Below are 26,316 nucleotides of genomic sequence, written 5' to 3' on the forward strand. Positions count from 1 at the left end.
AATTCTTCACAAGAAAAAAAGAAAGCAAGAAACATGTGTAAAACAACTAATTAAAAATAAGTAAAATAGCAAAAAGGAGGAAATCGAACATATAGCTCAAAGGGCAAAATTTTGAAATGCTGTTTTAAACAAATTTGTTCAAAAACCTCAATTTTCTCGTAATTATTTTCAAAAATGTAGATAACTATAGAACAAGGAAAGTTGTATTTAAATGTTTGCTTTCAAAGAAGAGAGCTTTAAATACTGCTGTTCTCTTTCAAAAGTTAGTTATTTCACTGAACAAAATCCACTCTCGAAATTCCAAGAATGAGCTATGAGCTTCATAGCTATGTTAGCGGACAGCATCATTCCTGTGGTGAAAGTTCGGATATTTCCAAACCTGAAACCGTGGGTCGATAAATCCATCCGCGGCGCTCTGAATGCTCGCACTGCCACTTACAACGAAGGTCTTGTATCCGTAAATATGGACAATTACAAAGCAGCATCCTATAAACTGTGGAGGGCGGTGAGGGACGCTAAACGGACACACAGCGACACAGTGGAGTTATCGATGGAGCAACGAGACACCAGATGCTTGCGGTAGGGGCTGTGGACTATTACAAACCACAAGAGCAGCTCCTCCCCAGCCACGAGTGTGGACGCCTCCCAAGCCAAAGAACTGAACTCCTTTTATGCACTGTTTGAGGCTGGCAACACCGCTAGCATGGGAGTACAAGTACATGGGAGTCAACAGCCACGGAGGACTTAACAAGGACTTTACATACAGACAATCTGAGAAAGGCGAGGCAGCGTCTTTAGCACCTCAGGCAGCTGAAGAAATTCCGGGTCTCGGTGAGGATCCTCAAGTCCTTCTACTCTGGAGCGGTGGAGAGCATCCTGACAGGCAACACCACTGCCTGTTTTGGGAACTGTACAGCTCAGGACGGGCGGGCCCTGCAGAGGGTGGTGCGTTCAGCCCAACGTACCACTGGAACTACCCTCCCCTCCCTGCTGGACTTATACACCAGGAGGTGTAGTAGCAGAGCCCGCAGGATAATGAAGGATCCTCACCACCCCAACAACAGGACGGAGAGACTGAGACAGAGTTTCTTCCCGCAAGCCATTAGAACTGTCAACTGAACTCACCAGGGGCCCTCACTGAGACCCTCATATTGGCCCCACTACCTTAGTGTACCATATGTTGCATACTTTACTGCATACTGTATCACTGTTCTAGGTAACTGTATACTGTGCTGTATTGCTGTGCCGTACTGTTGTATACTGTACTGTATATCTCCATACACACTACCTCACTTTATTGACATGCCACTTTACTACACATTTCTGTATTTACATAATAGTGTATTCCTCTCATTTCTATTTTGTATCCCCACCCATTATATAACCTTTTTACTCGTATTTTATTCTATTTACAAACTGAATTACGTTTTAGGTTAGTAGTAGTTTTAGTTAGTAATTAGATAGCTATTGTGTTAGTGGTAGTATTTATTGTGCATAATCTCCTGGTGCGTTGCAATGACATTTCACTGCATATATGTATGCTCGTATGTACTGTGTGTATGTATATATATATATATATATATATATATGTGATAAATAAACATCTTCATTCTTGAATCTTGAATTTGCTGTTTCTCAAAAAAAGTAAAGTTGTCAAAGACGTATTTTATCAAAGTTAGCTGAATAATGTCATACGTGTGATTCTAGAGCGGTTCATTGAAACAAAAAATAAAACTACATTTTGTATTTAATATTTTCTGGCTTGAAAGAGTTCACTTTTTGCAGTGTAGTGTGTTCACATGGCGTTCTCTCACCAGGACCAGCCCCTGTATGATGTGATACAGGAGGCCATGCAGCGCCACCTGCAGGGCATTCAGTTCCGAGAGAGGAATGCCGGGCTGCAGACAGACCGCAACATGACCGATGAAGGTTTGCACAGAGTGCTCAGAGTAGGACATGTTTTCCGGGATGTAAAGCTGGTCCTACTTCTAGGCATAGGAGTCAAAGCATGTTATCAACTTTCTTAATCTTGGAAACTGCTTTTTACTCCTTGTCAAACTTTCAGTACAATTCCCTGGAGTGGTTCTCACATGTGATGATAAATACTGGCTATGTTTGGTGCTCTCAGATAAATAATAAATAAATAATATATATTTTTAAGGCAACTTCACTTCCTTAGTTTGGAAGTAATTCTGTTCTATTTTGAGCACATTTAGTTCCCTTTAGTATCACGGATGTATGGGCAAGTAGAATTTGCAGTGGTGAATTCCTGAAAAGTTAACACCAATTGACTTTGGTTTTCAAGAACAGTTTTGTTGATGGGGCTGTGTGTGTGTGTGTGTGTGTGTGTGTGTGTGTGTGTGTGTGTGTGTGTGTGTGTGTGTGTGTGTGTGTGTGTGTGTGTGTGTGTGTGTGTGTGTGTGTGTGTGTGTGTGTGTGTGTGTGTGTGTGTGTGTGTGTGTGTGTGTGTATTTATACTGTATATTTATATATACTTCTAGGGTTTAACGTGGAGGCCAAGGTTGACCTGGACAGTGGCTTTGTCTACGGAGGAAATCGCTTCAACTGTGGGACCTGGATGGACAAGATGGGCGAGAGAGGCCATAACAAGGGAGTCCCTGCCACACCCAGGTAATTTTATTTTCATTTTATTACACTGGGATCAAATTTGGCCATACGGCTGTTTTAATCGCGTGGGAGACCGGAGTTTGAATCTGGTCTCTGGAATCTTTCAGCATGCAGTTTTCGCATTCTCTCCATGTTCTCGTGGGTTTCTCTGGGTGCTACAAGGTGCCATTAGGTGTGAATGGGCTATGCATTCCTAAAGAACAGTCATTCATACCATGGCAGGGATGGAAGGCTGTCCCCTCCTCACACCCCATCATCTGGAGATTTGTTCTCACAATGTGTCGCTTAGTAACTAAATGCTGCATCTCCTTGTTTTCCATGGTTTCCACGTAGACTGCTCCTAGATGACCTAAGAGGGGGGAACGGTTCATATGGGAGGAGCAAATGTATTAAATTATTTTGGCCCTAAGCCATTCAGAGATTTTTAAAGCTTTTATTTAAAGGTTTTTAAGAAGAACAATAGGGAAACTGTGCACACAGGGAACTTTTAGACGGTAGTACTCAAAGGGCCCGGGTAAAATCAAAAATAGAAGGAATGAAGAACTAGCAACAAGACACGCTGAGGACAGGAAATAAATACACATGGGGTGTTTACAAATCCACAACAGCTGGGTGGCACAGGAACCAGCGAGACAGGAGGGAGACATCCACAGGACTGAAGATGAATGATCCCTGACGGAATCCCCCCCCCCCCCCCCCAATTTTTGAAAATATGCAGCCAGAAACAGACTGTATTTACAGTTAGTTTTGTTCTAAAAATGATCCATTTGTTCAAAAAACAACCTGTTTTTTTTGGGGTTTTTTTTATGATAAGTGTGTAGGGTGTGTATATGTATGAACACACTAACTGACATGTAGTGCGTATAGGGTAGCAAGTAAGATTTTGATTCCCCGTGTGCCAACTCATGTTTTTAATATTTTTCAAAGTTGATAATAAAATCTTAAAAGTGAGAGTGGATCTTTTTTTTTTTTTTTTTTTTTTTTTTTTTTTACAGTAAATCTTCTGCATTACCGCCACTGGACTGAAGTGGTTTGTTGTATAGTCGCAACAAAAATGAGGTGTAAAAACAGCCTTCCCCTCCAGGATGCGCACCAGATCATAGGCGTTTAAAGCACAATCGTATGGCTGATGATGTGGCAGCACAGGTCTTACTAAAGACCTCCGTAGGGGGATGATACACCGACAGTACTCTGGTGAGGTCAGGATACTCGGGGGAACTGAAAGCTACAGATAAAATGTAGAACCGGTGTATTAAGTTTGAGACAGTGGCCGTGGCAAAAAGAACTCCGGTCTAAAACGGTGCATGATTCCAAATCAATGTGAGGATTATGCAGTTTTAACCAAGGGTAACTAACACAGTAGGAAGATGGGGAGACTCAATCGGATGCAACTGGATCTCCTCCTGGTGGTATTTGAATATCAGGGGACCAATGGGCTGCGTGAGCTGCGTCACTCGGCCGATGCGATGTCCAGCCAGGGAGCTGGCGTCTATCAGGGTGTCTAAAGGTACCGTGGAAATACCTGGTTGAGTCACCAGGGATGGATCAATAAAACACCCGTCAGCACCAGAGTCAATAAGAGCAGAAACCAGCAGTGATACAGTAAGTCTTTCCAGCGGAGGCTGGCAGGCAACTGCATACGGGGCCTTGACTGCTTGAGAGGAACAGATCGGCTCGCCACTAACCTCATTTAGTAACGTGCCCACCCCTTTCCTGAAAGCTGAGGACAGGCAGCATAGACTCTGGACTCCGACGGTGCTCGAGGGTGGTGAGTCTGGCCCTGGCCATCAGCATGGATTCCGGGTCGGGGGAAGAAAGTCATCCACTCCTCCGCGAGGGGGGGACGCAGCGTAGGAAACAGCGGTGGTGGCCGGAACCGCCCTGAGGGAGGCAGACCTGCCTCTGGCATCAGAGACAATGAGGAGGTGGAACAGAGAACTGACAGGCTCTCTCTTAATCCCGTTATCGGAGGCGGTTATCCACCCGTATCGATAGCAAGATCAGGGTTTCCAGTTTATTGGATGGGTATCGTGCCACTAGTACATCCTTGAGGGACTCAGACAGCCTGTTTAAAAACGGTGCCACCAGACTCTCGTCAGTCCACCCACTCTATCACGCGTGAGCGGAACTCCAGGAAGAAGGCTCGAGCTTGAAAACCAGGGCGCACTGAGCTAGGAATGCTCTACACCAGTCCGGATCCCCACCATACTGTGCAGGAGGAGGTTCCCGGACAGGGTTGGTGGCAGCTGGTGGTGGAGTCGCCTCTCCAGCCGGCTGGTAGGAACCCAGGAGGACGCCAGCTGTTGCATGTGCGAGGTGTGTAAGGCCATCTCCGTAGACAGCGACTGCACGATGGTCCTGAGCTGCTGCAGGTCTTGGTCGTGCCCACCGGCGGTGGCTCACTGGGCGCCAATATCACCAAGAATCCGGTCTGTGTCTGCCCATTACTGACTAGTTTGTATTGTCGCTGGTCGACTTATTGATGATTGTAGAACCCAGATGCAGACAGACATGGAGACAAAGGCAAAGTAAGGTAACATTAAGTAACTTTACTTGAAGTACAATAGAGAAATTGTGCATAGAGAACTTTGAGACAGTAGTTCTCACGCCCCTCTCATCTGCACAACCAGGTCAGAAGTCAAAGTTCACAAGGGTTATTCCAAAAACAGGCAGGGGTCAAATCAGGCAGTCAGTTAGAGAAGGCAAACTTGTCTGGCAGGGAACGGACAGAAAATCAGGGGCCAGGGAAACCAGGTATTTATACTGAAGGACGAACGAGGGAATGAGCTGCAGGCGGGAGAGACCAGGTGAAGGGAAGGGAGTGACAACAAAACAAAAGGGAGTGGGCGGATCTGAAATTACATAACGAGGTTGGTGACATGGCATGAGGAAGTGACCAAATGAAAACAAAACATGAAACAAAATATATAATATATAATAATAATAATAATACCAATACCAATAGTCCTAGTAATAGTACTGTGAGATCAGGGAGGATTCTTGATACCTGCTGCCTCTCGACCCGTATCACGCTACTCTAAGGAACAGCCCGCCCCCCCACCACCCCACTATTTCTTCTTTTTTTTACACTCTGTTGCATTTCCCTGGACTATTATTCTCTGGGATTATTTAAACCCACTATACCATGCTGCTACACCATACTTGACACACTTTTATTTAATTGCATACTTCTTAATTTATTCTATTTGGTTTATTGTGTACATACTGTTCTGTTTTACATTTTTTTAACAGTTTTCCTTTTTACTGTACAGATTTAGTTGCATTTTCAAGATTCAAGAGGTTTATTTTTCACACACATACGTTCATACATACTGTATATGCAGTGAAATGTCTTTGCAACGCACCCGGATTATGCACAATAGTTACTAAACCGAACATAATAGCTCACCTAATTCCTACCTAGCAACTAGCTGATTCCTAAAATGTAATGCAGTCAGTGAATAGAATAATATAAAATAAAAATTAAATATGACTCAAAAAGATACAGTACAAAATAGAAGGGAATAGAGTTATGTATACTTTCATGTCTATTATGCTTGCACTGTCTTGCTATTTGCACTATGTACGGTCCTGGGCACACAGACCCATCCTTGTCTTGTTTGTCTTGTGTATAGATTTAATACATTGCACCAGGGAAAACACAATTTCATTCCACTGTAGCCTGCACTGTATATGGCTGGAATGACAATAAAGCTTGACTTGACTTGACTAGTACTCAAAGGGGCTGAGTAACATCAAACATAGAGGGAATGACAAACTAGCAACAAGACACACCGAGGGCAGGGAATAGATACACATGGAGGCGATTACAAATTGAACAGCTGGGTGGCACAGCGACCAGGGAGACAGGAAGAAGACATCCACAGGAAGATGAACGGCCAGAAAGACCAGAGACTGACTAGCAAGACAAAAGGTCTATGATCGAACGGCGACAGAGACACCTGACAGAGGAATGTTAGTTATCCGGCCTGTTGGAAATAAAGGCCTGGATGGATGTTTTTTCTCTGTCTTGTTTTGTCCTGAATCCTCTAGTTCTTGTTGTGTACTTTTGAAGGTAGCAGGCTAATATTGTTATTGAGTCCTAGTAAGACTGTTAAAGTTTCCATATGGGTCCATAATTACGTCAAGATTTCTAACTGGGTCTTTTGTATGCAGGGACAGGGAGTCATGGTGAGCAGAGACTTTGAACCTTTCTTCTTTGGCACCGCAGAACAGCAAAGGGCACAAACAGTCTACATTTGGAGCTCCTTAAAAAACCCATATTGAAGTCTCTGACATTTATGCTAGGGCTCTGTGTTTACATCTTTCAGGGATGGTTCAGCTGTGGAGATAGTCGGCCTGTGTAAGTCCACTGTGCGTTGGCTGGCACAGCTCCATAAGCAGGGCCTGTTCCCCTACGCCACAGTCACCATACGCAGAGAAGGTATTATTAGAAGGCAGTATTTATTCCGATCTGACAGTATTCCAGGCATTATTCTTATTCATTATTCATACTGACCGTTGGTCCGCAGGCGGGGATCTCTCGGTGCCATACGCTGAGTGGGACCGCAAGATCCAGGAAAACTTTGAGAGAAGGTTTTACGTGTCTTGCGACCCGCACGACCCGGATGAGAGACACCCGGATCTGGTCCACAAGAGAGGCATCTACAAGGACAGCTACGGGGCCTCCAGCGCCTGGTGCGACTACCAGCTGCGGCCCAACTTCACCATCGCCATGGTGGTGGTGGGTAGACACATTTTCTGTGTGTTTGTCTATGATTATGTTTAATATACAGGGTTCCCACTGATCATGGAATTTCCAAAAACTCAGGGACTCTTGCGTGGATCATGGAACATGAAGGAATTTCGATTGTTGCCACTCTGGTGCAAATTGACCACATTTTACGTGTCAGCTCTATACCAGTTCTACAGCAAAGTACGAGGGAACACAGTTGCAGCATTTTTTTTTTTATACTTTAGAGACCGATGCAGAGATGACCTTTATATTACCTGACATTTCAACTTGACACCACAGCTGATAGGATGGGAGTGGCGAGAGCAAGAGAAATAGATCAGAGTTCAGTTTGGGGACAGGGAGGGACGTCTCATTTAGGGTATCCCCGATGTGCAAACAAGTTACTCACATTCCACTGATAGAGTTGAGTTTTAACTTTGGACTATCCAAGTAACCACATTTACTTGCATTTAGAGTGGAAACCCTGTATATACTGTATGTATATGTGGCTAAACGTCAGCAATGGTTAGTCCAGCTTTTGTTACATCTGGTCTTAGCCAACCTGTCTTCGTACGTGTCCATCCCACGCAGGCTCCAGAGCTATTCACAGTGGAGAGGGCCTGGGAGGCTCTCGGGGTCGCTGAGAAGAAGCTACTGGGACCCCTGGGCATGAAGACGCTGGACCCAGAGTGGGTCCTAGTTGTGTTCCGCATGCCTTCTTCCCATAGGGCTTGTGTCCACTGAGCGCATTCTCTGGAAGAAAAGCACTGGCATGGTGATGTGAAGCGCAGAAATGGGTGGAGGCTATCAACTTATCACTTTTCTTCCATGGGTTTTCCAACTGACCCCAAAACGCCAGTTGACAAGACGCAATTAAGGTTCTGTAGTTGACACTCTAAGCCCCGCCCCATTTATTTACTGATTGTAGGCGAAAAAAACTTTTCGCCTTACATTTGATTCTTTCAACCAACTATTTGCATCTCTTAGGATTCCTCCTTCCCCTGTGTTATTTACACAATTGTTTTTTTGGGATCTCCTCAGCCTTTAACCACAAATCAAAAGTCCTCCATTGTAGTTTCTGTGTAGCTTCACTACCTAGCGTTAGCAAGTGCAACTGTAGGCAGAATGATTTGATGGATGTGAAACAAGCCTGAGAAGCGGTTGCCTATGGCAACGGTCATTTACAGAACAGTGGATATTATTCAAAAATAATTGACATTTCATTGCCACTATTGACCAATCAGAATTGAGTATTACTCAGAGCTGTGTAAAAACTCTTTAGTGTGTAAACACTAAAACAGACTGGATTGGATGGATTATGTCCTAACTTGATCCATTAATACTTTTAGCTTCCTCTGATTTCACAGTGACATGGTCTACTGCGGGGTCTACGACAATGACCTGGATAATGATAACTTCAACGTGGCGAAGGGGTTCAACTACCATCAAGGACCAGTGAGTAATCTATACGTCGACCCGCACCCTTTTTGTCCAAATGTCCGTTGACGTCCAGGTGGCCATTTTGAAAGTTTTCCCCTCCTCGTTTTCTTTTATCCATCCTGCCTCTAGGAATGTCTGTGGCCCGTGGGCTACTTTCTGCGTGCCAAGCTCTACTTCGCCAAGGCACTGGGACGGGAGACGCATGAGAAGACTGTAAGCTTGGTGAAAAACGTCCTGTCTCGCCACTACGTCCACCTGGAGAGGTAAGCACTCAAAATGGCCCCCATCCCGTTTGACGGCTGAAAGCTGCCAAAATTCGTTCGGGAAAGCGGCGGCTTCCCCGTAGGATTGGATGAACAATAGCGATAACCCCCGCTGTCCCTCTGAAGGTCGTCCTGGAAGGGTCTCCCCGAACTGACCAACGAGAACGGCCAGTACTGCCCTTTCAGCTGCGAGAGCCAGGCGCGGTCCATGGCCACCACCCTTGAGGTCTTGTACGACCTGTGACCTGTGGATGTAAAACACTGCAGCGGACGTTTCCGAGTGATATTCATTCTGCCATTTTCACTCAACCATGTGTGTTGCTATAGCATCAAGCTGTGAGGTCTTTTAAGAACTCTTCCCCATATAGAAGAACAAGTTCAAGATTCAAGAGGTTCTTTTGTCACATACATATGCATACGGTCATACATATATGCAGTGATTACGCACAATACGCTCTATAAGCTCTAAAGATACTAAAATGTGCGTCGTCGACACAAGGTGCTCGCACAGGCTGCCGCAAGGGGCGGCTCCACAATCGCGATTCTGGGTTCTATAATTATATGATAGAATTGTCTGTGTTGTGTTAAACATACATTTAGTTAGACTCTTTATCTGACCTTTGTGACTTTAAGTATCTACTGTGTGTCATATGGAATTTCACATAATAAACAGTTGCACAGAAGAAGAAAAAATGCACTGGTTTGACCATTTTTGTCTCTCCTGATAGCGGTAGGAATTATTACAGTTTTTCGTTAAGAGATTAAACCCTTCGGAACTTTGATCCTGATCTCGTTCGGGGGGGGGGGGGGGGGGGGATACACTGCAATTACACTTTTGCTGCCAAAAAGCAGATAATAAACTAAATGTAACTCCATAGAATCAAATAGAAGGATCGGTTCACAGGTTGAGAAAACTTCACTCGTCAAGAAAATAATCCTAGCAATTTGAGATGATTGAAAGATAGTCTATAAAACATCAGAAATTAAGCAAGGTTGTCTCCCAATTCCTTTGAAATTGGGGAGTATTGTTCTCTTGAAAAAGAGAAGTTAATTTCACAGTAAAAAATAATTAGCCTTTTTTTCCCTAAGTTGATTGTGAGGATGAACACACTAAATTTTTGTGTTGTTTCTGATATCAATTCCCTTTCTTGATATCAACAATTTGAATTGTTGATATTTAAAAGGTAATTCATGATATTAATATTTCAAGTTCTGATATCAGAAGATCAAATGTGATTATTGATATCAAGAAGTACATTCTTGATATTTTTTTCTTCATATTGTAAGACAATGGCACATACTCGATATACTCTGCTGGTTGCAACAATTTCCGGAAGCTTCCTTCTTGTACCTCCATTCCCCCTCTTTATTGTGCATTATTTTTAATTACTTTTTTGAAGCTTTATTTTTCCTGTAAATACGCTTTTCTCTTGCGTGATTGGCTCGACCTAGAAAAATCTGCGACGTGCAACCAATTGGACCGCAGGTTTTTCACTTAAACAGGAAACTGGGAGAGAAGCTGTAATTTCCACTGAAATCTTCACCACTACTACTACAAACTACTTCCAGTATGCAGTGGTTAGTACCTACCAAAAGTGGACCAAAGAAGGACAACCAGTGAATTGGCGACATGGTCATGGGCGCTGAAGTGAAGTGTGAAGTGTAGCCCGTCTGGTCTGATCCCACAGAAGAGCTACTGTCGTACAAATTGCTGAAAAAGTTAATGCTGCTATGAAATTTAAATAAAAGGTGTCAGAGCACACAGTGCATGGTAGCTTGCTGCGTATGAGGCTGCGTAGCTGCAGACCGCTCAGAGTGTCCATGTTGACCCCTGTCCATTGCTGAAAGTAACTACAATGGGCACGTGAGCGTCAGAACTGGACCTTGGAAGAAGGTGTCCTGGTCTGACCTTTTCTTCTGCATCATGTGGGTGGTCGTGTGCATGTGCGTCCTTTACATGGGGGAAGAGATGGCACCAGGGTGCACTACGGGAAGAAGGCAAGCGGAGGCAGCGTGATGCTCTGGGCAATGTTCTGCTGGGAAACCTTGGGTCCTGGCATTCATGTGGATGTTACTTTGAAACGTACCAACTTCCTGAACATTTCTGCTGTCAAGTGCACTCCTTTATGGCAACGGTACTCCCTGATGGCAGTGGCCCCTTTCAGCAGGATAATGCGCCCTCCCACACTGAAAATTGTTAAGGAATGGTTTGAGGAACATCAAGGTGTTGGCCCAGCCTCCGAATTCCCCACATCTCAATCCGATCGAGCATCTGCGGGATGTGCTGACACAACCAGCCCGATCCGTGGGGGCCCCACCTTGAGACTTCCAGGACTTAAAGGACCTGCTGCAAACGTCTTGGTGCCAGATACCACAGGACGCCTTCCTACGTCTTGTGGAGTCCACACCTCGACAGGTCAGAGCTGTTTTGGTGGCACGAGTGGGAGCTACACAATATAAGGCAAGTGGTTTTAATGTGGTGGCTGGTCAGAAGCTGAGTAGCGTATTGTCAAATCTATAATAGTGTTATTGACATACTTTAACTTAAACCTACTAGATGGACCATTTAGTTCACTGGCTGTTGGCAGAAATAGAGGGTCTTGCAAAGGGTTTTAAAGCAATTCAATAATTCATATTTAATTAGAGAACAATATATAGGATTAAATCAAGACTATGGGTGAATAAAGTAATCCAAATTGAAAAGGGATTCATTCAAAGAAAATAAATTGGACCTTAAAACAGGTTATTGAAGTTATTTTTGCTGAAAACACCGCTCAGGCTATGCATTTTGAACATTCTAACTTGCCTCTAACCCATCTTGTTCCAGGACGCTCTGTTTTTGTGGGTGGGGCCACCTGTGTAATGCAATGCATTTTAACAAACAATGACCTGACATGACATGACATGAACACTTAAATACGAAAGGTTTCATTTTACACACACTTTGGTGACTTGAGGATAAATTACGTGGCGGCTAAACGTGTTCGACGGATTTGCCAGCTCGATCGTTGGTAGTGGTAGTAGAAAATAATAAGTCCTTAAAACAGTCCTTGACCAGCCTGAGTAGCTGTGAAACAGAATGACTGACCTGCCGACTCCTGCTGCTGCGTTGCGGCAGTGGATCAAAGCGAATGTGTCAAAGGGCGTCGTTCGACTCCCTTTGTGACGTCACCGGCCCAGAAGTATTGCGCAAACATGCTTAAGTATGCCTGGGCCAATTACAGATAACCACCAGAGTGCATATTTCAACTAATAATTATCTCTAAAGCATGTAGGAGAGACATGTTTTTGGCTTCTGTAGCGCCGCCCCGCTGTTCAATCTTGACGTATTTTGGCACATTCCAACACCTCTATCTAATTTCCCCATTCTTTTTTGGTGAAGATTGGTCGATGAATAACGGCCGATTTCGTGTCAAACCACACTCTTTGTCAATTCTAATGGTTAATACTGCTTATCCGATCATAACTCTTTCACTGTGCCTTTGCGATTGAGAACCATTTGCAAGATCAGATATCTGTGCAGGTGCAAAATATCACGATGCTGTCATGTCCCGCACCACGCACACCACGGTGTAGGCGCGTTGTGCCATAAAATACACAGCTCGTCCATAGAGAGTTAAAGAATAAGGTGATGTAATAATCTAATCAAAATGTTTAGAAAATCAGACTCCCGGGATGGCACAATCCCTCGGGGATTGGTGGCACCAAATCCCATTGGTGCCTTTGGTAACCCCCATTATCTTTTCAAAATGTACTTGCTGTGCCCCAGGTTGCATCTTTTTCCAGTGCAGTTATCAAAGCAGATACAACAGTAAAAGTCCTTCAAGATCTTGCCATGTCATGGTAAGTTCACCCCCCTCCCCCACACCTCTGTTTTTCCTGCTTCCCGTTCAGTTTATTATCCAACCTTTCCAGTAAAGGCTCAGCTTGATGATTCAATGACCATGAAAAACAACTTTAGGAATCCTGGTTCGTTAGTGGAATTGAGAATTCGGGTTTTTTTTTCTGTGCTTTTGTATTTGTCTTGTTGAAGGAGCGTCAAATGTATTTATTTTATTTCCAGTCAAATTATCCGGGCGAAGTGTATATATTCTTTCTTTCTTTCTTTCTTTCTTTCTTTGTCTTTGTTTGTGTATTAATGTTATTATTATTGTTATTGTTATTATTATTATCTATCATTATTATTACTATCATTATCATTATTATCGTCATTATTATAATTATCATTATTATCGTTATTATTGTTATATTATTATTATTATTATTATGTCTGGATAAACAGAAGGTGTGTGCCAGTCCTTTCACGGTATAAAAGGTTCCACCCCACTCCCCCCCGACCAGGTCACCAAGTCCCCAGAGACCAGCGTCGGACCCCGCCTCCACCCGTCCGCCTCCACCCGCCCGCCGTCCGGTTAAAGCGCGGCACCGTACGGGGCTGCACCAGTGAGAGCCTCGTCGTGGTGTGTGTTGATCGCCTTCAGTCGCTCGGTCGCTGTGTTGGCGCCGCGATGCACCGCCTCGTCCTGCTGCTGGCCTGCGTCTGGCCGGCGGCGCGGTGCTACAGTTCGGGTCTAGTGACGGGAGCCTGCGCGGACCTGCGGCCCCGCCACGCCGGGGTCCCCCCGCGGGCGAACCCCGCTCCGTTCTCCGTGACCGCGGGTGGGACGAGTTACGGCGAGAGCGGGGGCAAGATCACAGGTGAGCGGCAGGTGATTCCTTTCTGTGGGAGACACGACGTGTTTGAAACTCACCTGGAACCTCGCGTTCAACGAGCCTGTCAGTGCGTTGCGTTCAATACGTTCATCGAACTGTTGTCAGTGGAAGCTCGATCAGGCGTCAGGATGGATGAACGGGCAGGTCTGCCAGCGTCGGTACGAGGCCAAAACAAATACGGCTCGACGTCGATGAAATCAACAGACAGTACGAGTGGCTTCATGTCGTTATCTTTAAATCTTTACACCCAAAAGTATTACTGCAGTTTTTACTGTAGAGATACCTGATGAAAAAGTGTTAGTACTTAGTAAGTGTTACTGATGGTGTTGGTGTAGGGTTTCTATGTTTTGGGCCAAGCACTATAGATGATTTTATTGAGAATATATACATTTAATTATACTGCAAGTTGATTTTATTTATTATATAAGTTAAGTAGTTTTGTGTTTTCATCGTGTTACAAACATTTTAAGTATCAGTATTACATGTGTTTCGGCATTTGATGGCAAGTATAAACCATGACATTCTATGGAAATTAATGAATCCGTTTTATTTAACCCATATTTGTATTGATATATTGCAATAACTGAACTACACAAATATACTCTACTACTTTAAAAATGACAACCGTTAACTATGAAACAGTTTGCGATGTGTTGTGTGGAGAGTTAACTATTAAAAGCCAATTCAAATTGACTGAAAATTGTATTTAATGTTGAAAAAAGTATTTTTTTTAAAGAAAGCAGAAGTTGTCAAAGAATGAAAATAAAATATTGTAAAAAAAAAAAAAAAAAACTAAATAAATGACGATTGGGCATTTTTTGTCAAAGGATACTTCAAAATTCACTTGTTTTCATCCCGATCAGCAAGTCACAGGAAGTCAAGCCACTGAAGGTTTTCCATCACTCCTTGCTGTTGTTTTTGTTTTTTCTAGTCCGCCTCCAGGCTCCAGGTTCAACCCCGTTCAAGGGTTTCATGTTGCAAGCCAGGGAGGTTGACGGTGAAATTCCCCTGGGATCGTTCGCTGTAACGGGCGGAGCGGCCCAGCTCCTCACCTGCAACGGTGCACCTGTGAGTGCGCTGCATTCCTACGCTCCGCCGCCCCCTCGTCACAACAGCTCTTTGTGCTTCTTGTCCTGCAGAGCTTCTCAAAGAGCAAGTTGTACGTCGTACAGCTGCACCACATCCACCGAGAGGTTGGAGGCAAAAAGCTCCAAAGGGTCACATGTGTGAGGGCATCGTCAAGGGGTGCAGAGCATTATTGAGTTCAGTTCTGTCACTAATAATTTCAGAGATAGATAGTTAAATAGATAGATGGATAGAATGATAGATAGATGGATAGATAGATGGATGGATAGATAGATGGATGGATGGATAGATGGATGGATAGATAGATAGATAGATGGATGGATAGATAGATAGGTGGATGGATAGATAGATGGATAAATAGATAGGTGGATGGATAAAGAGATAGAGTGTTGGATAGATACATACATACATACATAGACTGAGAGATGGGTGAATAAATAGTTGTATTGAACATTTGATTGGTGGATTTTTTTAGGCTTATAAATGAATCATTAACATGAGGGCTGTAGGGCTGTTGGGTTGTTGGGCTGTTGGGTTGTTGGGCTGTTGGGCTGTTGGGCTGTTGGTCTTGATCGCTTTACTAAAGTAACGCAATTCTTTCATCAACTTCAGCAGCAAAAAGGCATTTACATCAAGTCCTTTTAGTCATAGTGTGCGTGTGTGTCTCCTCAGAACTCGGCTGTATCCCACACTTCAGATTCCCCCAAGACCCTGATCGAGGCGACGTGGACGGCAGCGACCTCAGAAGACCCCAAACCCGTTGAGTTTCGGTAATTTCAAAACAAACTCGATCAGGCGTGGCACTTTTATTCCTTTCTATTTGTATTTCTGTTTTATGGTGAATCACGGTAGTTCCTTGTTATCCAGTGTGCCGTGAGAGCTCGCCAGGCGTGCCATGAACACTTTTCAAATTTCACTGAAAAAAGACAAATAGATCATGGCAACTCGCTCTTGTGTTGCAATATCAAAATCGCAAGGCAGCACTAATTCATCAGGTCCGGCCGTAATCGCGTCTTTGTTTTCGCCGGAACAAGTTTGCCTCTGAAAGTGAGGGTCCTTTGTAGTGAGGAAGTTTTGACGCTTTTGTTGAGATTCGCTTCTTGACAAGTCAGTAAATCGGTAGTAAATCGGTATAATCACATAGTAAATCAGTAAAAAAAAGAGTCTTTCTATTTTCGACTCTTGGTTCATCTGATTCAGTTAGTTTCACGTGCGGAGAAAGAGAGAGGACTTCCTGGACGACAAACCAGAGTCAGAAGAGGCTGTTTGACCAGTTGTGAATGGAACGTTCCCAACAATCATTTCATTCCATCAAAGTTATTTAATTCGGTGCAATGCGACGAGCGAATCCATCGCATTCGGTATGAAATAGTGCCCGACGACTTGACTTATACATTTTTTGGTTTGCCTTGGACTGAAATGTGATCAGATTTTGAGTTGAAGATGCTGGCCCAATATTTTACCGGAGTGCCTCGCGATTCTTGAGTCGTCTCAAAGATGTGTTCGCTACGAATGGATCGTTCAAAAAAACATGTTGGATAGCCCTCAGCAGAGCACTGTGGAGTTACACACCCTTTGGTTATTTCATCTCAGTTTACACTACACAATTCCACAAGAAACCCTGGCCTACTGGTTAATGACAGTAGGCCAGTGGAAAGAACACAATCTTGGTGCCTTTTCCCCAGTGACAGCTGGGCGGGCTTGACCAGGCAGGTGACAAAGAAACCTTACCCACCAACTCAGATTTCCATCGCACCGCCTAGTACGACAACACAGGCGGGGCGTGGTCGTTATGCGCTCTGTTGTACTCGCCATTCACTCCATTGTCTGCGCTCCCACGTGGTACGTTTCCCCCTGTGAAGCATTACAAATGCTCTATGCTTGATGGTTTTTGCTGAGATGTTTTTCATCCTTTTCGAGGCTTTGAAGGCGTCATCATCTCTGGTGATTTCAATGTAAACAGTGATGATGCTCAGTTTCATTCCAAATCATATTTTGATGCTGGAATCTTAACAGGGTTAGCCATACATTCGATAATGTAATTTCTTGAGGTATTAGGAGGATCGTCCCCCATCTCCGGTAGTTTTTTTGTGCACTTCTTGAGGCACTTGTTTGCATTGAGTGATCTTCCACTTTTCAAATATCTTGTTAATTCAGACTGCGACCATGGGACCAAGCAGTAAAATCTGACACCCATTGAAATATTGGTATTTAATTGCTATTAAATATTTTATGTCATGACTTCATTCATAGAACTCAGTGGCACCTGTTGGTAAAAACAATTTCAAAATATTTATTCCCTTAAGTGTTAACATTATTGTAAGTCCCTTTGGACAAAAACCTAAATGACAAAGGGCACAAAGTTCCGCTGGCTTATTTTTGGATTAATGTACGTGGGTCTTGGGATTGAGCAGGTTCATTTGGACCAGCAGAAACCAGCACCAAGACCAGAAAGAGGGCACTGACTAGTCCTTCATGACCTTAGTCTCGGACTTCCTGGCCTAGAATTAGTGAATCTTAAATTGAGCAAAATGTATTTATGGATTTGTTCTTCACCACCGCCAGACACCAGCCTTAACTTACCCTTAAGCAGCAGCACCTCCTCCCGGACCCTCGTCGTCGCCCCTGCCTGCCGACATCTCAGTTCATACTCGACTCCCTCGTTTTCACCATCAAGTGCGGCAAAACCGACCAGACAGCTCAGCACTTCCATCTTTTTGTTCCGTCTCGACTCTTACCTCCACCCTCGATTGTTATCCCTCCAACCCTGTCTTCACCAACAAAATGGGAAGCGCCGCCACTCTTTTCCGGTCCCATCAGCACTTTAGAGACGCTCCTATCACTCTCTCTGCGTTGGCGCGGCTTCATCTGCTTCCTGCCAGGGGCTTTGCGACCAGACCACGACGATCCCAGGCCGCTGGTCCTCCCAAGCTTACCCTAGATACATCCAGGACCTCCGACAAGCCCACGCAAGCCTTAGCCGTTATTAGGAGTTTTTTGGGGATCCGAAGGCATGGCTGAGGCCTGTCACCCTGAAGAGTCTTTACCCCGTCCTGAGTCAAGACTCCTGGCGGTCCATTCTCCACCTGTTCGCCAGTCACACATCATCATCATCATCATCATCTCTTTAACTTTATCTTCGTGCCGTCCGATCCACATTTCTTGCTTCCCATCCTCAATTTACCCAACAAACGTGATATGTTATGCCTGCACTCCTCTATGTGCTGTTTCCACTGTTGGCGGCAGGCTTCGCCTTTCCCCGTAGTTGTGGTCAGTGAGCCGCTGATATGGATGAACACGCCCATAAAACAAGAGCAGGAAATTCTATACCCCCCAAGTGGCCGAGGTAAATTGTTAAGGCGACGGCAAAAAAGAATAAATGTCGCCGTCTCGAATATTACATTACATTACATTGATCAGACGCTTTTATCCAAAGCGACTTACAATTGTTCAATCACCGACGGACGCAGCCATCAGGAGCAATTAGGGGTTAAGTGTCTTGCTCAAGGACACTACAGCATGCTAGCAGGAGGAGCCTGGGATCGGACCTGCAACCTTTAGATCACTAGACCACCAGCTCTACCGCCTGAGCTACCACCCCCACAATAGAATAGAATTCTGGACCATGCTGGTATTCGAGGTCGACAGAGAAGAAGCCGTCGCATAAACATGACTAAAAAGGAAAGATTCTCCATTTTGATTGACACCGTTTTCTCTGTGTATAGATCGTTGTGTTTAAGGCCCTAATGTTGCAAGTTGAAAAGTCATTCTTAGAATTATTATTTATGTTTTGTCCTTTGACCATTTGACACGTCTTTGCCTCTCTTCAGCGCCTCCTTTGTCCAGGACTTCAGGACATTTTGGGTGCAGGTACGCAGTCCTCAGCTGACCTACAGTGGGGGATTCCTAAACAGCAGCACGGGCCCTCCCGCTAATTTGACCTCACCCACCCCCTCCATCTCGTTAATCGATGTGCCTGTAAGTTTCAAGGTTTAAAAAGAACACAGAATGAAGCGCTTTCGTTTGCCAGAGCCGAAAGGGAATTAAGAATATTGCCGATTTTTGTTGTACCGATCTAGATGTAGGATCACTAAAAGACTTTGCAGCTAAAACATCGGAAAACTCAAAGGCTTTTCTGTCAGTTTTGTCTGGGTGTGAATTATTATTATTTAATTTTTTTTTACTCATGATATGAATGCTAAGATGAGATAATTGCACTAAAAAAGTTATCAGATCATTAATGCAGCACTATATCAGCAGTGCATCTGTATCACAACCCATAAATAATGACAATTTTGATTTTTCATTGCCCCCCTCCCGTAGCAGACCATCTCCAGGGCTGGGTGCGGCGTCACCAAGACTTGTTTCAGCCAGCCCCCCAACTGTGACCCCGCCGGCAGCGCCACTTGCTACCACGTGTCGGCCTCGGTCGCACCCCCCGGCGGCTCTGGCATCCGGTTTGCGATGACGGGTCCATCCCCGGGATACATCTCGTTCGGCTTCTCCGACGATAAAGAGATGGTAAGTAACTAGTAATGGATGGTAATTATTGGGGATGCACCGGTGCCTCTTTCCTTGTTCGCCACGACGGACAAGAGGAGCCATTGTAAGTTCAATGAGTTCAATGTAAACTCTGAAAATCATAACTCCTGCCGTGTTACCCCGAACCCCACGGAACCCCGAAAACTCTCGGTACAAATTTGATGCAAATGACGGTGTCTTTTATGCCGGGATCTGACTACACAATGTTTTGTCTTTCGCGATGGTCAACATGTCAGATGAGGTGATCGTAGTGCCATAAAACCCTGCCTGTGGGCAGAGACTCCCGAAAGTGGCACCCGAACAGGGTTACAAAGCACATGAAAGATCTGTTCAAATGACCCAGGCCGACTGGAATGCAATGACATGAAATCAACGACAACGCATCACACTGTTTTGTTTTTTTTACCCCTACTTAACGTGATGCTATCCGTTTTTGTCTGGTGTTTCCACAGGGAAATGACGACATTTATATTTGCGCCCTGGACGGCAACGGCCTCGTCCAGTTGCAGCACGCCTTTTCCACAGGAGCTCGTGCCCCACGAGCGCTTCCCCTGGTGTGTGTTTCTAAGATGTCCGACATCTCCTTATTTCTCTATCTCTATCTTCTAAAAAAATGGAATTCCTTTTGACGATTCGAAAGGGGAATGTCTCTGACGTGAGTGGGTCTATGAGGGACGGCGTCATCGGCTGTTCCTTCACCTCGATGAACGTCATCTCCACCCAACGTACGACGGGCGTGGATCAGCCCTACCACCTTCTGTTTGCCTACGGACCCACCAGCAACGGTAAGCTACACAAAGTGGGGTCGGATGATGTCAAAATGTCAGTTTTGAGCTTTCAGCTTTTTTATATTTGCTCATGAGCAATAATTTGTTTATCTTGATTTTTCCACAAAATAGCAAAAATTTTGCAAAATAACACCCCACAAAAATGCACTTCAATTTGATATCACTTTTTCGCCTATCTGGATTTAATAATTATATGCTAAATCATACATAAAATAAATAAATATATCTAAATATTGAATCTAAATCCTAAACAGCAATATAAATCATAAATAAAATGAAATAATAAAAACATAGATACAAATATTAAATATATATGTATAAATCCTATATCGTAAACTTCAATCGGAATCTTTTATCTAAATCTAAATCTTGAATCTTAATCTAAATCCTAAATCCTAACTCTTGGGTTTGACCAAACCCCAGACATACTAAATCTAAAGATTTAGTATAAGATTAAAGATTTAGAATTAGAATTTAAGATATGGGATCTAATTTATATTTCATACTTATATTTAATACTTAGATTTACTTTAAACACTTCGATTTAACATATCATCTTAAGTCTATATTTGTGAAAAGGTGATATGTTAAATTATATGTTAAATTAGTGCATTTTTGTGCTGTGTTATTTCACTAAATCTGTGGAAAATGGTGCAACGTTGGGGCTAAATCTGGAAAAAGTAAAGCACATTTTTGAGCAGTGGAGGTTGACAAGTGGCACCCCATAGTTATGTACTGCTTAGGTATTTTTCATTTGTATCTTTTATATATTAGTTTTCTTTTTCAGGTTTTTTTTCGGTTATTCTTATTTTGTTGTTTATAATTAGGTTTAGTGTATATTGCCATATTTCTATTGCGTAAAGCAGTGGTCTGCAACCGGGGGGCCGTGGAGGTACTGCAGGGGGCCTGCCAAATTTTTTTACGTCAATATAATCTTTTGTGAAAAAATATTATTTTAGACAAAAAATAAATATGTTATTAGGTCAGGCTTAAAATGCAACACACACAACATCTCATTAAAAAAAATCGAGGGGGTCCATGCTCTTGTTTCTATATCCACCAAGGGGTCCTTGAGTTGAAAAAAGGTTGAAGACCCCTGATGTAAAGTTAACTGTTTATAACTGGTATATTGTATAGTTTCGCATATTTCCATTTATTGCCATTTTCTTTTTCATTCTTTTTTTTCCATTGCTTTGTAATTATTTTTCCTACTGTTTTGATGTGAGTGTGATCTATTTATATACAGTATAAGTTTATGCTGTATAGAAACACATCTAAGAAACACATATAAGTGCTTTGTAAACTGTTTCTCGCCGTTGTATTGTTATAACTTTCAGCACAAGGTTAAAACATTGCAGCGACATAGTAGTTCCGTGAGAGTTATTGGTTGTTTTATGAACGAATAACTTGTTTTCAACCTCTTCCTGGACAGGGCAAATCCGCTTCCATACCGGCACGTTCGCCAGCGCCAGTAAGGTGTTTATTACCAGGCCTCAGCTTCTTAGCAAATCCGGCCAGCCTCCGAATGTCAAAGCGCACGGTACGAGTGTGAGATGTCACCCGGACACAGTATCTCCAACAGTCATGAAATACATCTACAGTACAGTATGTGCAGTGATCTTCAGCATTGAATTTGATTTTAGCCATTTCTATGAGGTTCTTTAGTTAAAGTATCTGATACCCCACTCATAAATTGACCATGATATAAGTCTTTTGAAATTGTTTTGACTACGCCCGTAAGCCAACATGATCGTGGTGGTTTTATTCCAGGCGCCCTGATGCTGATCGCATGGATGACCACGGGTGCACTCGGAATGATAGTCGCCAGATATCTGAAAGGTGTGGCCAAGAGTCGAAGCTACTGGGGAAAAGCCGTCTGGTTTTTGGTGAGCGCTCAGAGATGCCGTATTTGCCATGCAAATATGGCATCTTGCACTGCATAAGATGCCAACCTTATGCAGTACTGACCACAGGTAGCTGGCACAGTCACACATTATCTGTTGTTTTGGCTCCACTCTAAACATTTCAGGTTAAAAGTCATACAATTAATAGGGGTTTAAAGTACAGGGGGTCGGCTTCGATTTGAGAGTATTGACATGAATATCGGTGTCATAACTTTGAAATAACAACCCTTCCTATGCATAGATGGATCATGATCATGGGATGTAAGAGAGGGAGTGACTAAGTGTGGCCTGAACTGTGCAGTACCACTGAGGTGAAACAACAACCTGGCGATGAGTGGGCGAAGAGCCGGAGTTTAAATACTGCGGTAGAGGAGGTGATGAGCCGGTTGCCTGCAGGTGCTGGTGGAGCAGGGAGCCGGGACAGTGGACAGAGCAAAAGGGAAACACTAAGAAACACAAGGGAAACAACTGGAGGCGCGACCGGGGCCGTGACATACTGTGTCACCCCATGTACTTCCAAGAGTTTAAAACAACCCTTATACCTTGTATAAACCCTTGTAATACCCCTTTCCCACTGCAAAAAAACCCACTGACACCCTCTAACATTTGACTTTAGTGGGAAAGGTTACAATCTGCATTCATTCCCGGAACAAATGACTCTGCAGCAGTCACGGGGTATTTCTTGGCAGTGATGGAAACATGACACCGGGGTAGACACGCTAGTTGTCGCCACTTTTCGATGCAACACGCTTTCAAGTTCCGGACGTAATCCGATACGAAAATGTTTGGGAGAAAAAAATTGAACCTGCCCGCAGTGAGTTCTGAAAGGCGGCGCCGCCGCCAAACGATCTTATTGTGGCGTCACCGCACGCGCGGGCACGGAGCTGTGCGCCAGGCGAGGTGGAGGGCGGACGGACTCCCATCCCCACTCAGCTCTGCTCACTGTGGCCAGCTGCTACGTCAACTGTGGCAAGTCATTCCCTGTGCGTGCGCCTGGAGACTCCTCCAAGTGCATATTAAAGAAAAAAAATTACAATAATATAATAAAATAATAAATATATGTATAATATAATTTATTTTTAATAATACAATTATTATTATTATTATTATTATTATTATTATTATTATTATTATTATTATTATTATTAATACAAATATTATTAATAATAATAATAATAATAATAATAATAATAAGATTATTAGAAAAAAATGACAAACTGAAAATAATTACTGATGACTGACATAATTCATATCCAATGTTAGGGATTGACTCTTTTGCATTTCATCAAAAGACATAAACAATTTTGACGGAATGAAATGATTCTTGTGAGAATTCCATTCACAACTCAGAGCCAAACGGACTCGTGTCACTGTTGTTCACCAAGCGTTACACCGACTGAACCGAACGAACCAAGAGTCGGATAAGAACGACTCTTTTTACTGAGCGCCTCGCAGAGGGTCGAATCTCCAAAGAGTGTCAAACCTTTCATCACCACGACTCACTTTCAGAGTGAAGCTTGTTTGGATGGGAGCTGGTATTCTGGCTGGAAATGATTAATTAGATATATGAGTGTAGCGTCGTCATTCTTATCCTGCACGTGGTGGTCCATAATCAAGTCCCGAAGGAGGATTGTATCGTCATGACTTTTCTAGTCTAGAGAGCAATTGTCACTCGAATATAAAATTGGGAGGTCCCTGCCAATTTTAACCCCCTATATATTCTGAATATCACCTGTAATATATCACTTTTTCTCCCTGCGGTCCCTGGCTCTCTTCCAGGCCCATGTCGCTCTGATGAGCCTCACCACGGCGACGACCATCATCGCCTTCATCATAATCTTCTCCCACGTCCGGGGCTGGAGCGAAGTGAGTTGAGCCTCCTTTTATTTAAATGTTTTTGTTTTTTTTAAGTGTGTTCCTGAACGCCGCGTTAACTGAAAATCTAGGAAAAGATGAATTTGTTTCGAATATCTCAAATCTCCCCACGTCCCTTCGGTTCAACGGCGCCTGGTCTGTGTTGGCAGGGAACGCATCCGGTTCTGGGCTGTTTGGTGATGATTCTCTCTTTCCTCCAGCCCGTTGGGGCGCTGTTCCGCTGTGGCCCTCATCACCACCTGTACGTACAGATGGTTGTTTGTGGGGGATTTGTGTGTGTGTGTGTGTGTGTGTGTGTGTGTGTGTGTGTGTGTGTGTGTGTGTGTGTGTGTGTGTGTGTGTGTGTGTGTGTGTGTGTGTGTGTGTGTGTGTGTGTGTGTGTGTGTGTGTGTGTGTGTGTCAGGTAGTAATTATAATATTTGACCACTCTCTCCCTCAGGCGATTTCTATTTAATTGGTCACACGCTTTGAATGCTGCCGCCATAAAAGGACTTGCAGGTAGAAGACGTTTGTATCGATTGTTTTTCATAAATGATCCTTTTCCGTTCGTTCTTCTTCATCGTAAACTCACTGCGTCAGTTGGGTGCGTGCGATTTCCCCACGTGGCTTGCTTCTTGTGTCCCCCCAAGTGGCGGCCGTGTTCAGCGGCCTGCGGTTGATTGACAGCACCGAGGACCGCTGGCTGATGAAGGTGATGGGCGGGTTCGTGGGCTGGGAAGCTCTGTTCTACGTCCTGTTTGAGTTCCACGACAGGAGGAAGAACAAAGGTATAAAAAACACACAAGGTGTGGCAGCTGAGTTATTCCCGCTCTTAGAGTTATTTTTGCAAATTTATCACAAGGAAAAATAAAATCGAGTAAAATCAAATGAAATCAAATCAAGATCTTAGTTGCTTTAAAGGGGTTCTATAACGCTTTTCCTTATTTTTTTTCATATAGATAATAATGTTGGATGTTCATATTGGACGTGGCCAAAGTGTCAAATAATAACAAACTAATGACAAAGTCATCGCTGTGAACAAACCGCTCAGGGCTCAGACCGCTCTGAACGTTCGCTTTTCAAAGTTTTTTTCTACGAGCTGACGTCCGCTCTGCGCCGGATTTCGCTGCATGGTCGTCCGCCCCATCCGAGCCGCTGTGCGATCCGCTGGTTTTTAAAATTTCATTTTATCCTCCGATGTTTACGTGAAACAAATAAATCCCCGAATGCGAGAGTCCCGGTGCGTCGTGGCGCGGCGTCCGTGTCTCCTGCCAGCTTGGAGCACGGCAACCAAAGCCAGAACTAACTTTTAAATTAGGCCTTTTCGAGCTAATATGAGTGAAGATCCAGCACATTTGTTCAGAAACAAGATTTTGGTGCAACGATGAGGTGAAATCAGTGAAAGTTACGAAGTAAATAGAACGAAACCACGCTCCAGACTATTATGGCTATGAGGATTATTACGATTACTACGGTTATGATTATCTCAACATTATCTCAACTTATATCGCCACGCTCAAACGCCACTGGTTCACAGAACTCGGGAAATTATGTTCAAACCCCATTGGCTCACAGAACTCGTGGCCTCAGGAGGGAGGCTCCTCCCGCTGAAACAGAGCGTCAGGAACACAATGGATTTAGAGACATGTCAGAATGGCTGGAATGCAGAATCTGAGTGGCATTTTCATCAAAAAAAAACTAAAATACACGTTTTGGAGACCTCAGACCTATATCAACTTATGTAAAAAGGAGAATAATAGGTCCACTTTACAAGCAGCTACATCATAGTGCTCCATTTAAGTATCTTAACCACAACGATTGTTCTGTCTTCCATTAGATGCGGAAGACGCGGCGTGTGAAACGGTAGGCGATGGCTGCCCTCGTGCAATTTGGAAAACAGGACGAAACAGCCGCTCGCACTTTAGGTAAACCCGCTAAAGCCAGTCGCTGTCTCCCCTCCGCAGAAGAGTTTTCACGCCATGCTGCTGGCGGCGTTTCTCCTGGGAAACCTGGCCTTCTTGGTGGCGCTCCTTGTGGGAATCGGAATGTCATGACTTCATGCGAGGACGAGGGACGATGGCAAGAAGTTGTTTTTTTTTGTCTCTCTTCGACTACAGGGTGTGGTCAGCTACGTGGGAAAAAATGACACGGTCTCATTTTAAATTTCTATGAAAATTCTGGAGTCATCCTAGTGTTACGGAATGTAGAAAAAGGCTATTTATTATAACGATGAATTCAGTGATAATGATGTGCCTGGCTCCGTTATGCCTCTGTCGTTGTTGTTGTTGTTGTTGTTATTATTATTATCATCATCATTATTATATCTGTGAATGGTGACCTCCTTTTCCTGATTCCATCTACAA

The 26,316-nt window shown here is 43.8% G+C and overlaps 2 protein-coding genes across 2 annotated transcripts in view; both read left to right on the forward strand.

Annotated features, from left to right (window-relative positions):
- The window catches only part of LOC307244878 (glycogen debranching enzyme-like), a gene marked incomplete at its 5' end in the record, with an annotated part of 42,691 nt that extends 32,947 nt beyond the window's left edge, over positions 1-9,744 (forward strand). Inside the window, 8 exons of the mRNA XM_080020245.1 lie at positions 1,818-1,929; positions 2,502-2,631; positions 6,960-7,072; positions 7,161-7,372; positions 7,955-8,052; positions 8,731-8,818; positions 8,933-9,066; positions 9,193-9,744. Coding sequence (XP_079876371.1) covers positions 1,818-1,929; positions 2,502-2,631; positions 6,960-7,072; positions 7,161-7,372; positions 7,955-8,052; positions 8,731-8,818; positions 8,933-9,066; positions 9,193-9,310 — 1,005 coding nt within the window. The 3' untranslated portion in view covers positions 9,311-9,744. The remainder of the gene's footprint in view (positions 1-1,817; positions 1,930-2,501; positions 2,632-6,959; positions 7,073-7,160; positions 7,373-7,954; positions 8,053-8,730; positions 8,819-8,932; positions 9,067-9,192) is intronic.
- Positions 9,745-13,574: 3,830 nt separating this feature from the next.
- Positions 13,575-26,256, forward strand: LOC307244775 (putative ferric-chelate reductase 1; the record flags this gene model as incomplete). Its single annotated transcript, XM_080020079.1, has 15 exons — positions 13,575-13,764; positions 14,711-14,847; positions 15,538-15,635; positions 18,696-18,843; positions 19,189-19,386; positions 19,860-19,961; positions 20,048-20,192; positions 21,628-21,735; positions 21,966-22,081; positions 23,879-23,965; positions 24,124-24,215; positions 24,414-24,472; positions 24,604-24,741; positions 25,791-25,816; positions 25,918-26,256. The coding sequence occupies 15 exons, from the start codon at positions 13,575-13,577 to the stop codon at positions 26,005-26,007; spliced, it is 1,734 nt and encodes a 577-aa protein (XP_079876205.1). The 3' UTR covers positions 26,008-26,256.
- Between the last annotated feature and the right edge of the window lie 60 nt (positions 26,257-26,316).

This window comes from Zeus faber (assembly GCF_960531495.2).
Source record: "Zeus faber genome assembly, chromosome: 19".
NCBI lineage: Eukaryota > Metazoa > Chordata > Actinopteri > Zeiformes > Zeidae > Zeus > Zeus faber.